At 40.8% G+C, this 13,947-nt stretch overlaps 1 protein-coding gene across 7 annotated transcripts in view; it reads left to right on the forward strand.

The window, feature by feature from the left end:
- Nucleotides 1–13,947, forward strand: part of LOC123500148 (mucolipin-3-like) — a 608,730-nt gene that overhangs the window by 534,502 nt on the left and 60,281 nt on the right. The window contains exon 14 of one of the 7 annotated variants that reach the window (XM_045248826.1): nt 6,176–6,303. The exons of the other annotated variants lie outside the window; for them this stretch is intronic. Coding sequence (XP_045104761.1) covers nt 6,176–6,209 — 34 coding nt within the window. The 3' untranslated portion in view covers nt 6,210–6,303. The remainder of the gene's footprint in view (nt 1–6,175; nt 6,304–13,947) is intronic. 7 annotated transcript variants of the gene reach the window in all.

The raw sequence follows: 13,947 nt of genomic DNA on the forward strand, positions 1-13,947 counted from the left end.
AATGTACACTAATGTATGTATGTAAATAACTTTATAATGTTGATGATCTTAAACTTATGAAGGGAGGGAGAGTGGAGCGGGAAATACACTAGCTGGCAACTTGTGAAATGTAAACAAAGGGCGCAACATTGTACCATTTTGTCCATTGTAGAGTCACAAATTCTGGTGATAGAGCGAGGGATTCGAGCTGCTGCCGACACTTATTGTTTTGAACTTGGGGGAATGAGTGGTGCGCATGTTGTTCACGAAAGGCACTGGTGTATTTAAAAGCCTGTTGGCTTGCATGATATGACAGGGCTTTCAAACTTGGAAAAAATTACCTGGATAAAATTTCATTAAAGCGAGTTTGGTGTTCATTAAACGAGCAGATGGTAGTAAAAGGAAACCTTCATTGTAGCAAATTTTCTTTGTGTGATCCTTTGTTAAGCTAGGGGTTGCCTGTACTTAATAATTCATAACTGAATGGTGTTGTAGTACATAAACATTGTGATGCTCTAAAAAGGCAAGCTAGAGTAATTTGTGTTTATTTTTAAGTATGTTTTGCATTGTTTTTGCAAACACAACAAAACTTGACAATGTTTCCTCTGAGCATGGTCACATCCCTTTGGGTGACCGAGTGAGGTCACAGGTCAAAGTGACCATGTTAATCCATGTGTCACTTCCTCTCCCACTACCAGCCAGGATGAGAGAGAGAGAGAGAGAGGAAACAGCTTAACTGACTGACAGGTACATTCTTTTCTCAAATTTTAGTAATTTATAAGTAAGTATAGATCTCTGATAGAAATATATTTGCATGAAATGTAAATTCTATATGGAGAGAGAGATAGAGAGAGAGAGAGAGAGAGAGAGAGAGAGAGAGAGAGAGAGAGAGAGAGAGAGAGAGTGGTGGCGTGTGGGAAGCAAGGTTCTCATTGACACATAGGCTCTAATCTCATAATTTGCCCAGCAAAAGGTTTGGCAGCGCCGCAGGCCAGGAAATTACCTGAAAAAGCTAACACCTAACTGATCTTCATAAAATGGTCAGACCATAGTGTCTGGGTCTTCTAATATATGATATCTACTGTAAACAACACTGTAAGTAATCACTCAACAGCACACACTAGGACACTGGACAATGGACACTGCGGCTCCAGCTGACACTATCGCAGCCACACTGACTTATCTACCCCAGTTGAACCGCAGATTGGAATAATATACTTGTTCAAACATTCGCAGTTCCACTTCAAATAAGGACTTGCATCTTTAAAAGCGCAAACATAGAGCGCACCATATTTCTGGTATAAATTCAACCAAGTTACAGTGAATGAGAGGTTTATAACTTTGAGCCAAAGTCAGATAAACATTTTGACATGGAACACCACTATTTGTCAAGTACGACACAATTTATTTACAACTAATGGAATAATTCTCATTAACAATTTGCACACAATATCAAGTGGTGTAAAACAATAAGATGAATAATTTATTGCACTGTATGATATGATATATGATGAATTGGGCCACGGGCAGTACAAGAGTTTAGTGGCTACACGCTAGAGACAGAGGTGGGGATCCAGCCAATCATAGCGAAGTTCCCGCGTTCGGTCCCTCACTCAGCAAATTCAAACCCAGGAAATTCGTGAAAACGGATGTGGTTGTACATTATGTGGACTTTTTTGTCTAACTTTATATGGTATGTTAAACTGGAAATTCATTAGACGCATGTTCGTTAAGTGGAGTATTAATGTATGTGTATTGACTTCTATCTTTCCTTCTTGTTAGAAGTTTGCCTACATTGAGCCTGTTCCTAAAAAGGGTGACTGTCCAATCTCTCTAATTACCATCCTATAGCTTTAATCTCTTGCTTGTCTGAAGTTTTTTAATCAATCCTCAATAGGAAGATTTTTAAACAGCTGTCCCTTCAAAATCTTTTATCTAATCACTAGTATGGCTTCCATCAAGGTTGCTCTACTGGTGATCTTCTGGCTTGCCTTACTTAGTCTTTGTCATCCTCTTTTACAGATTTTGGTGAAACTTTTGCTGTCATGGTAGACATATCAAAAGCTTTTGATAGATTCTGGCACAGCTTTGATTTCAAAACTGCCCTCCTATGGTTTCCATCCTTTTCTCTCCAACTTTATTTTGAGTTTCCTTTCTGAGCGTTCTATTGCAGCTGTGGTAGACAGTCACTGTTCTTTTCCTAAATCTATTAACAATAGTGTTCCTCAGGGTTCTGTCCTGTCACCCACTCTCTTTCTAATATTCATTAATGATCTCCTTATCTAAACTTCTTGCCCTATCCACTCCTACGCTGATGATATCACCCTGCATCTTTCCATGTCCTTTCAGAAATGACAAACTCTTCAGGAAGTTCACTTAGGGATGCCCCAGAATGCCTGACTTCCGATCTTTCTAAGTTTTCCGATTCGGGCAGAGAAAATCTTTTAGTTTTCAGTGCCTCTAAAACTCAATTCCTCCATCTATATCAAATCTACACAACCTTCCACACAACTATCCCTTCTTCAATGACATTCAACTGTCTCCATCTTCCTCAGTCTGTCCCTTACTCATAATCTTAACAGGAAACTTCACATCTTACCTCTTGCTAAAACAGCTTATATGAAGTTAGGCACTCACCCCTCCAACTGTTAACTCTTTACAAGGGACTTATCTGTCCTTGTTTGGAGTACTCTTTGCATGTTTGGGGGTTGTTTCATTCATACAGCCTTATTAGATAAGATGGAATCAAAACTTTTTTCATCTCATCAACTCCCCTCCTCTGACTGACTGTCTTCAGCCTCTATCTCACTGCCAAAATGTTGCCTCCCTTTCTATCATTTGTCACTATTTTCATGCTAACTGCTTTATTGATCTTGCTAACTGCATGCCTCCTGTGGCCTTGCTACACAAGGCTTTCTTCTTCCTTTTTTCCCTTTTCTGTCCAACCCTTTAATACAAGAGTTAACCAGTCATTCATACCTTTCACTGGTAAACTCTGGAACTTCCTACCTGCTTCTGTATTTCCATCTTCCTATGACTTGACTTCTTTTATAAGACAGGTGTCAAGACATTTGTCCCAGGTTTTCGGCTAATTCTTTCTAATCTTTTAGGGAGACTGCAGTCCCAGTGGGCCTCTTTTTCTAATATTTTGTTGCCCTTAGCAGCTCTTTCTTTTGCATTAAAAAAAAATTATTAAAATATATCTGGCAGTGCCACCTATATCCACCTCCACCTCTGTTTTTCACTTTAACTGTACCCAAATTTTGCATTTTCTTTTGAGACAAAACACCTTTTGACCTCATTTCCCCCTTGTACATACAGTCTAGGTCCTTCTGCTTCACTATGCCTGTTGCTAGAATGTTCCTCCTGGAGCACCTGGCAACACAACCATTTTCCACTGCTACTGGTGCACGAGCGCACACAGTGTGTATATTTACCTAGTTTACCTGGTTGTATTGTTCAGGGTTTCAGCGGGGCTCATAGTGTCCTACCCCCATATCTCCATTTATCTAGTTTTTCTTTAAAGTTATGCACACTATGTGCTGTGGCAATTCCATTATCCAGTGCATTCCATTTTTTCACCATTCTGTGTGGAAACTGTATTTTCCAATATCCTTCACACACTGCCTCATAACATAACATAACATGAATAATAGGATAACAAAAGGCCACCAGGGCCCATCTAGGTTATCCTGTATCAGTCGCACAGTGACCTCGTCATCAGTACTTAAAGATACACTTACAAGTACACAATACATTATATACTAATTCTAAATATTTGGCCCATTAACAGGGCTAAGTCCTGCAGCGAATTCCTCTACAATCTGTGATCCCCATACATGGGGATCATGTCTTGTTTAACTATAGTAAATTTCTTATAAAAACTATCATGCAGCGCTATACATAATTATAAATCTAATAAATTTAAGTGCTTATCTAATCTGTTTTTAAACATTGTCAAACTAGTGCTATTTACAACCCTCTCTGGCAATGCATTCCAGAAGTCTACCACCCTATGACTAAAGAAATATTTTCTTATATCTAACCTGCAGCCTTGCTTTCTAATCTTCCTGCCATGATTTCTAGTCCTACTTCCCTCCTCTAAGGTAAAGAAAGATCTCACATCTATGTAGTTTGTATCAGAGAACATTTTAAATAACTATATTATATCCCCTCCTATACATCTCCTCTCAAATGAAAACATGTTTAATTCCTTTAATCTATCTCTATACTCCAGGCGCTTTAATGCTGGCATCATCCTAGTTGCTCTTCTCTGAACTGCTTCTAACATGTTGATATCCTGCCTATAATGGGGTGACCAGGCTGGTATGCAATACTCTAAATAGGGCCTAACATAAGAATTATATAAGCTACGCACCACTTCCTTACTTTTATAACTAACATTTGTATTTATAAAACCCAGGATCCTATTTGCCCTATTTCTTGCTTCTAAACATTGCTTTGAAAATTTCATAGTCCTGTCTATCACTACTTCTAAATCCTTTCCCTCCTCTATTGCCTCTAGCCAACATCCCTCCATCTCATAGCTAAAGTTTGTGTTGTCTTTACCTAAATGCATAACCTGACACTTTTTAGAATTAAACTCCATCTGCCACCTGTCTGCCCATGCTATCAGCCTGTCCAGGTCTCATTGTATTCTGTAAGTGTCCTTTTCACCTTATCCTGCACATGCTATCTTAGTATCATCTGCAAACTTTGATACTTTGCTACTGATTCCTATATCTAAATCATTAATGTACACCAAGAAAAGAAGAGGTCCTAGCACTGATCCTTGGGGTACCCCACTAACCACTTCCTTCCACTCAGACATTGACCCATTTAATACTACTCTCTGTTTCCTATCAGAAAGCCATTCACTAATCCAATCAACTAACCTACTGCCCACGTCGCCCCTCGATCGACGAACACTTAACCACACTTAATATAAGGGAAGGCAGGTGTTGTAAACAATTGGGTAACTATTCAGAACTGCAGTATCACTTACCAATACCTCCGTTGCCTTACCAGACCAAATATCACCACTGAAACAAAGTAACAAAATAAACTGTACTTCCCTGTTTACTATTAATACTAATGTTTAAACAGTATCACAAAATAATTGTGTTGATAATGTCTCGGAAACTCACTTTGTGGTTGTTTTTATCATGCCGCGTAACAGCGACCCAACGTATTAAGTATAGTATATATATTTGACTGGCCAGTAAATAAATATATGATATGGGTTATACTTATACGCAGTTGGGCAGCGAGGCTCCTGTTGTGACGAGCCAATATATGCAGTGATGTAGAGTGGTATCACTTGTGTCTCCTACGACTTGTAAGTCTCCGTTGTGGAGGTAATTCTCGTAAGGTTCCCCCAGACAACCGCTTTCAGTGAACAACTATATACAACTCCCCCGCGGACTGCCGGTCTGCCCCGTCCTCGACTGCTACTGTTTTGAACCTCTATTCATGTCTCGGTTCTTTAAGTTTCGTTCACTTGTTTCGAGGTGTCATGTTAATATTACTACGGACCCGTCACCACCTATACTTACTACCTTCACCAACGTACATAACAATTATCCCTTCAACTATATACATATTTACACAAAGAAATATTTCTGTGGGAATAATTTCCCACATCCTGGGGCACCCCAAAAATCATGCACAAACTTTTTTTTTTTTTTTTTTTTTTTTCCTGATCAACGTTCAATCCTCCACTCCAGGATGTTGCCATCTTTCCTAGCCTCCAATGCAGCATTACATTTATGTCTGGTTATTGTCTTGACTGCATCATCACCCTTTTCTTCATCTTGACAATGGGATATCTCAAGTGGTATTAGCCTGTCTATTGTTCTGAGATTCTCCCTGTCCTTTGAGAGCACCTTCACTAATCTCGCATCCCCATACTTATCAGGGAAGATTTCCAGTATTTTTCCCAACGGCCATGTTGATCTACTGCAATCGTCATTGTTGATAATCACAATATCTCCCACCTGTAGTTTACATTTTGTCCAGTTATATGTATTTCCATAGTATCGTTCCCGTAGTGCCAAGAGGTAATCTTGACGCCAAGTGTTGTACCATGATTTTAACACTTTGTTTAATATGTTGAAGCGATAAGTTAGCTCTTTTTTGTTTGTCCCAAAACTATTTAGATAGTCTGGATCTATTTTATAATCACTATTTATCACAGGTGGAATAGTCTCTATGAGATGTCCATGCAGTAGATGGTTGGGAGTGAGTGCCTCTGATTCATCTATGCCTTCGTTAACATACATGAGAGGACGATTATTAATTCGAGCCTCAATCTCCACTAGTAGGGTACGTAGTTCTTCAGTGTCCACTCGCTTGTTATGGAGTACCTTTCTCAAGCATTTTTTCACCACTCCGACCATGCGCTCAAAAAATCCTCCTTGCCACGGTGCTCATGGTGCTGTAAATTTCTATTCACATTTCTTTTCTACAAAGTACCTTTGAACCTCCTCTTGTCCGAAGAATTCTCTTATCATTACTTCTCCCTTCTTAAAATTATAACCATTATCAGTAATAATTACTCTTGGGCAAGATCTTCTGCTAATAAATCTCCTTCAGAGTGTAAGGAAGGTTCCCGCAGTTATGTCGATCGCGAGTTCAAGATGGACTGCCCTGATATTGGCACATGTGAAAAGACAGATGTAGACTTTGACGGGCTCAGAATATTTTGTTTTATCTGGAGACTGTAGGCATATAGCTCCAGTATAATCAATGCCTGTTACCTGGAAAGGTATGGTGTTCTGAACTCTTTCCTCGGGCAAAGGAGGGGGAGCTGGATAAGTTACAGGTCTCGCGTCATACCGAATACATATGGTGCAATTTTTTATACACAATTTTATTGCTTGTCTCACTTTAGGGATCCAAAAATTTCTCCTTATGTCCACCAAAGTGTCTCCAACTCCCATGAAATGTATTACAATGAGATTGTTGTATGACTAGATGAGAAAACCAATGCTTCTTTGGTAACAAAATAGGGTGTTTAGAACTATATTTATGATCCGAATTTTGAATTCTACCCCTACATCTAAGTATGTCACTCTCATCAAGGTATAATCCTAACTGATTTATGAGTTTGTTGTGTCTGAGGGTCTTTTTAGACAGCTCAGAATCATTTGATATGAGGGCCCTTTTAGGCAGCTTATACGTATTGTTTGAGAGTGTCTTTTTAGACAGCTCTTTGTTATTAAGGTCAGGATTGTTTGAGGTGAGGGTCTTTTTAGACAGCTCACTTGTGTTGTTTGAGAGGGTCTTTTTAGACAGCTCTCTTAGACTATTAAAGTCACATTTTGACAAAAGTGTCATTTCATCTCCATAGACTTCAGTTTGAATTTTCTTAATCCAATATACCATAGGACTAGGTACACCTAACTGTCTATTCCAGTTTTTCCTAGCATATATGATGTTAATGAATTTAAAGACAAGGTGTGTTACCCTGATTAGTTTCCCAAGATATGAAAATCGTTGTGTGTCTACTAATTTTTGAGTACACTTAACCCTCGGTTATCGCGCCCAATTGGAGCCAAAATAGCCGCGCCATAGCCAAAAACGCGATAGCCGAATTGATCTTGGCGGGAAGGCGGTTTTGGCCAATGAGTGTTCAGATATTCCATGACGTCATGGCGGGGCACGCGATAGCAGGCATCTGAGGTCGCGATAATGAAATTTTAGCATCTTTTCATGGGTGCGCGATAGCAATAAAACGCGATAGCCGAAGTCGCGATAGCTGAGAGTTGACTGTATGTGTGTTATTTTAATCTTGAGTGTCTGTGTAATTTATCGTAGCAACATTATCCTTCTGTTCTGGCCATTGTTCATGATTAGGTAACCATTCAGGACCATTAAACCAGATGACATTATTATTCAATTGCTTCACCGTAACTCCTCGACTCAACAGATCAGCAGGGTTACTCTTAGTATCCACATAAATAAATTTACATCCTTCTTGGAGATCATATATCTCTGCAACTCTGTTTTGGACATATGGGATTTTGCAGCTGTTGTTTTTAACCCATTGTAAAGTTATTTCACTGTCTGTCCACAGACATGTTTCTGTTATAGTTAGATGATCCAGGGTGTCTCTCACATACTTAGCAAGTTTAGTACCTGTTAACTCTAGCTGAGGGATGGTTCTTGATTTTAATGGAGCTACTCTTACTTTACAAGTCAACATAAATGGTTGATCAGCCACCACAATATAGGCAAGTGCTCCATATGTTCTCATGGACGCATCACAAAACACATGAAGCTGACAAATATATCCTTCATTCACCACCCTTCGAGGTACTTCCATGTTTGGAATCAAACTGTACTCATGTTGTATTTCCTTCCATTGTTCCCCATACGTCTGTGGTAACGGTTCATCCCCATCTATTTTTAGTCTCCAAGCGTCTTGTATCAAAAGTTTCCCCTTTATGGAAACAGGTGAAAAGAACCCTAATGGATCATATAACTTGCTGACATTAGCTACTAATGATCTCTTAGTTAGTGAGTTATGGTGTATATTGGTCTTGACTGGTTTTAATCTCAGCGTATCATTGCTTATGTTCTACTGTAGTCCCAAGACTGACGTTTCTACAGGGATATTGTATCCTGGAAAATCCGTCTTAATCAGATTTTGGAGACATGAATTATTTATGGTTCATTGTCTGAGAGGCATATTCGCAAGCTTCATTTCTTTATTAGCCTCATTATAAATGGTTAAAAGTTGATCTGATCTTGAGTGGTTCCTTGAAAATTATCCACATAGAAATTTGAGGACAGCAACTCTTTCATGGGACTGTTTGAGTTACTTAGATGGTAGTCAATTGTAGCTTGTAAGAGGAAAGATGAACTTGTGGCTCCAAAGAGTACCGATTTGAATCTGTAGGTTTTCATTGGACTCTCTGTATTGTGTGGGTCAGATAACCAAAGAAACCTTGTAAAATCTCGATCTTCTTCTTGTAGGCCTATTCTCAAAAATGCCTTTGAGATATCAACTGTGAAGGCATACCTACTGGTTCTGAACTTTAGCAGCACATCACCCAATTTTCTTGTTAATGATGGGCCTGTCATCAAACACTCATTCAAAGATGGTTCAGTAGGATGTGCCTTAGAGCTACAGTTGTAAACTATCCGAAGGGGTGTTGTTAGAGTCCTTCATTACCCCATGATGAGGCAGGTAATGTGACTTATCAGTCTAGTGAGCTGATGGTACCTCTTCTATGAATTGTAACTGTACTTGTTCTTAGATGATGTCACTGTATTTCTGTATCAGACCTTTCCTATCAAGTTCTTTGATAAGAGAGTACATTTGACCGCAAGCTCTGCGGTAATATGTGGGTAACTGGTTTGTTCACCTTCCACGGCAACTTGACCCAGTATTGATTGTCCTCATATTGTACAGTCTTGAGATACTCCTTGTATGATATTTGGTCATTCAGTGAGGATTGTGATGGGTCTATGCCTATGACATCTAATTCCCACATTTTATGTACTGGAGGAATATCTGTTTAAGTTTCTGATACCATTAAAGGATCAAAGGATGATGTGATTTTCATAACTATGACAGATTCTTGTACTGTTTCCGAAGATACATTTGTGGTGGCTCTATTGTATGTGCAAGGTATTTTCCCAGTAACTATATATCCTGTAGGAGTGTTAAGGAGGTGTATGTCATCTATTATTTTTGGGTTTGTTGAGATAAAATCGTAGTAGTGGTCACACCCCACCAAAATGTCAGTGGGTCCTACCTTGTCGTCCTCTACTATGGGATCTGCCAGCTGTATTCCCTTTTTAGTAAGTTTGTGTACAAAATCAGACAGTCCTGTAGTCACTATAGTTTGTGGTAATTCATCAGTTACTATTGCAGTAATTCTTTTCTTTCTGTTACCCATTTGTATCACTGGCTTCACTATGTCATATTCATTAGTGGTTGGTTGACCTATGAAACCTGTAATAGTCATTGTCGCCTTTGATTTCACAGTCATACCTACCCTGTTTACTAAAGCCCTTGTGATAAAAGTCCTTTGGGATCCAGAGTCAAAGAAAAGTCTAACTTTCTCACCACTCTGTTTAACTTAGCAATAGCTGTGGCTAGAGCTACTCCTGTGAGTTTTCTCGTAGCTGCTACTGCAGTAGTATTTACATGTCCTACATTAGAGGCAGTAGTATTTATGTGTCCTACATTAGAGGCACTAGTATTATTATTTGTGATTGTGGACTGGTGACTATCTGTGTTTGGAGAACTTGATGTTTGTACACTTCCTGTTTGTCGTTTTCTGTCATAGGTATTACATAGTGTTGTGTGATGGGGTCCTCTCTGACATTTCCTACAGTTCTGTAATTTGACTGGGCATGTCTTAGTATAATGATTTCCCATACACTTCAAACACAATTTCAGTTCCTTCAAGCGTTGAATCCTGTCATTACCTGTAAGGTATTTAGTGCATTGTGAGTCTTTGTGTGGCCCCACACAAAATTTACAAGTAGTAAATTTACGGTGAGACTCTGTGTGGAAATATGAGCCTATGCGAGTCTCCTTCACAGAGTTCTCTGTCTTGCTCAAAGTTGCCCTTTGTTTTGTTTCTACTTCCATATGTGATACAAGGTCTCTTAAACCTTCATTCAGTTCATCAAGGTTAAAGAAATTTTTCTCATTTGAGATAAAGTTGTCTAATTGTTGTCGTTGGGAGCTTATGTTGAATTATAGATGAAACCATCCACTCTGAAGTAGAAAAATCATGTTTATTAGCTAAGCTTCTAGTAAAGTTCAGCATATTTATTCTGAAGCTTTCTAAATTCTTCTTGTTGTGTTTGGGTTGCTCCATGTTAATAATATTTTGTAATAGACAATGTCTAATTTTCTCATCATCCCCGCAAGTCTCCTTAAGTGTTTCCAAGGCATTTTGATAGTTGGCAGATGTTGATGTAAATCCCTTTATAAGATCCAAAGCTTTGCCCTTTAATTGAGTTTTCAAATATTGTAGTTTCGTAACAGGTTCTAAGTCTGATCTACAATCTACCTGTGCCCGAAACTGATCAATAAACGCCTCATATTCTATCATATTTCCAGAAAATGTAGGCAATTGTATGCTAGGTAGTTTTGGTTTCACTGAAGTAACATCAGGTTTAACTGCAGTCTGTGTATTCACTGATGCTTTAATAAGGGATCTCAGTTGTGTTAGAGTCTGCAAGTAGTTAGAGTGTAACTTATAATAATCACTCTGTAGTTCTTCTATTTCCTTTTCTGTGTCCTCTGAGTCTAATAATAATGACTCTACACTTTGATAACTTTTGTCATAAGCTATCCATCTACTTTCTAAATTATTCACTGAAGCTTCTATTATCACATCATCAATCACATCCTGTGATATTATATTCTCACATGTAAGAATACTTTGTGGCCTTTATAAGCCCTCATTGATAGTTTGGATTTGGAAAGAGCCATTATGTTTGATGTAACTACTTGTTTCCTGTGGCTGTCGCTCTGTTTTCTACGAAACGTCTTATAGTGTTGCGTAGTTTCTGCCTCAAGTGTAATTTAGACACATCATTCAAGTGTACTCTGTCCGTTACACCATTTCGAAAAGGCTTAGCACCAACACTGAGGAGCTGAACATATGGCTTACGCTTAACCCCTTCAATATGGTGACGCCTATGTGGGCGTCATGAAGTCCCAGTAGCAAATACAGTGACGCCTACGTAGGCGTCATATTTCTTTTCTGAGCTTTCTTCAGTTCAGTTGTCCCGTATAGTGTGTTGGATACCAACTACACACGCCGTATGCTGTCCTTAAAATCCTAGTGCTCCTCCCACCATCCTTGTCTCCACCAATCACTAAAGATAAGCTACATGCGTCCTGCCTTGTGTCTAAAATTACCCAATGGCATAGACTGTTCCCATCTCTCTCTCTCTCTCTCTCTCTCTCTCTCTCTCTCTCTCTCTCTCTCTCTCTCTCTCTCTCTCTCTCTCTCTCTCTCTCTCTCTCTCTCTCTCTCTCTCTCTCTCTCTCTCTCTCTCTCTCTCTCTCTCTCTCTCTCTCTCTCTCTCTCTCTCTCTCTCTCTCTCTCTCTCTCTCTCTCTCTCTCTCTCTCTCTCTCCCTTCCCTCTCTCGAAGATAAGTTACATCGTCCGCCTTGTAACATTCTCACACACACACACACACACACACACACACACACAAATACAAAAACAACAAATTTTCTAATCTCTCTCTCTCTCTCTCTCTCTCTCTCTCTCTCTCTCTCTCTCTCTCTCTCTCTCTCTCTCTCTCTCTCTCTCTCTCTCTCTCTCTCTCTCTCTCTCTCTCTCTCTCTTTTTTTTTTTTTATCTAAACATAACTTTATACAAAGAACATGTACCCAAAGGCACACTGTCGTGTGCTACCTATTCTAAGGGTACTACAATCTATTTCTCTACAATATTTACAAGACTTAAAAATAGATAATATACAAGATGGTCAGCATGTAAATGGAGCACTATTCGTTTCACTTCACTAGCACTATTCACGCACTGCACTACACTGAGTGTCACGTCACAAAGAGTGTCAGAGGAGTTGGCAGTGTCTGTCTCCACTTATGTGCCATCAGTTTGACACTGTGTGTGTTCATCTCCTGGACGTGAGGCACCGCGGCCGTGAACAAGTTCCACATCCTGGAGACGCGTCCTGCGAAGGTGCGTTGATGCTGACACCCGTGGGATCGCGGCACCTCTACGGCGTCACCACCATTGAGCACCGTTCTCGTGCTCCGTGCGGTGACTCTTAGAGGATGACGCAGCCCTGCCAGATGTGGCACTCTTTGCACCTGTGCCTTATGGAACACTACGATCGCCGCCACGTCTCTGCGGTGTTCCAGTGAATCAAGGACGCTCAGGCTCTGGGTGAGGTGGTAGTGCAGCATCTACTAGCCGTATGGCGCGGCGTTGGATGCTGTCCAGTCTCCTTCTGTGTGTGGCGGCACAGGACATCCAGGAGAGACTGCGTACTCAAGGTGGGGCCGCACCTGTGCCTTGTACAGCAGCAGTCTCCCTTCCTGTCGAGGAAACTGGCGATCCTTCTGAGAGCGGAGATCCTGTGAGAGGCTTTCTTGGCAATGGTTTTGACATGCCTGTCAAACCTCAGCCCTCGATCCACCTCCACTCCAAGTATCTTGACGTCATCTTGGAGTGAGAGCAGCAGCGCCAAAGACAACTTTCCTGCCATTGCTGCCATGGCGGCTGGGGACCGAGAGACAACCATTGCCTGTGTCTTCTCCGGCGCGAATGTCACTTGCCAGCGAGCACCCCACTCCTTTATCACTCGTAGCTGCTGATTGATGGCCTCAGCAGCCCGCCCACTGTCCTGGCGTGGATAGGTATAGGAGAGGGTGCAGTCATCAGCATAGGCCATGACTCCTGGCAGTAGCTGGAGAAGATCATCCACGTAGATATTCCACAGGAGTGGGCCAAGAATTGAACCCTGTGGCACTGATGCCTCCACAGGCAGGGACTCAGATGTTTGCCCGTTGACAACCACCTTGAGGCTTCTGTCCTGCAGGTAATTTCCCAGGAGTCGTAGCAAGCCACCCTGGATGCCTTTAGCACGAAGCTTTTCTAGTAATCCGTTGTGCCATACTTTATCAAAAGCTCCTGCTATGTCCAAAGCAACCACTATAGTGTCCTTGCCGTCGTCGAGGGCGTCCTGCCACTGCCTGGTGAGAAGCATCATTAGGTCGGAGGTTGACCTTCCAGGTCTGAACCCAAACTGTTGGTCTGAGAGGAGGGCATTGTCCTTGAGATGGCTACACACCACCTCTGCCACGACCCTCTCAAACACTTTACCCACCACTGACAACAGGGATATGGGTCTGTAGTTTTTTGGGTCCGTCCTGGAGCTTTTTTTGTGTACTGGAACTACTCGAGCCTCCTTCCACACTGAAGGCCAGACGTTTTCCCGTACACAAGTTGTGAAGACTT

This window comes from Portunus trituberculatus, chromosome 50, assembly GCF_017591435.1.
Source record: "Portunus trituberculatus isolate SZX2019 chromosome 50, ASM1759143v1, whole genome shotgun sequence".
NCBI classification, from domain to species: domain Eukaryota; kingdom Metazoa; phylum Arthropoda; class Malacostraca; order Decapoda; family Portunidae; genus Portunus; species Portunus trituberculatus.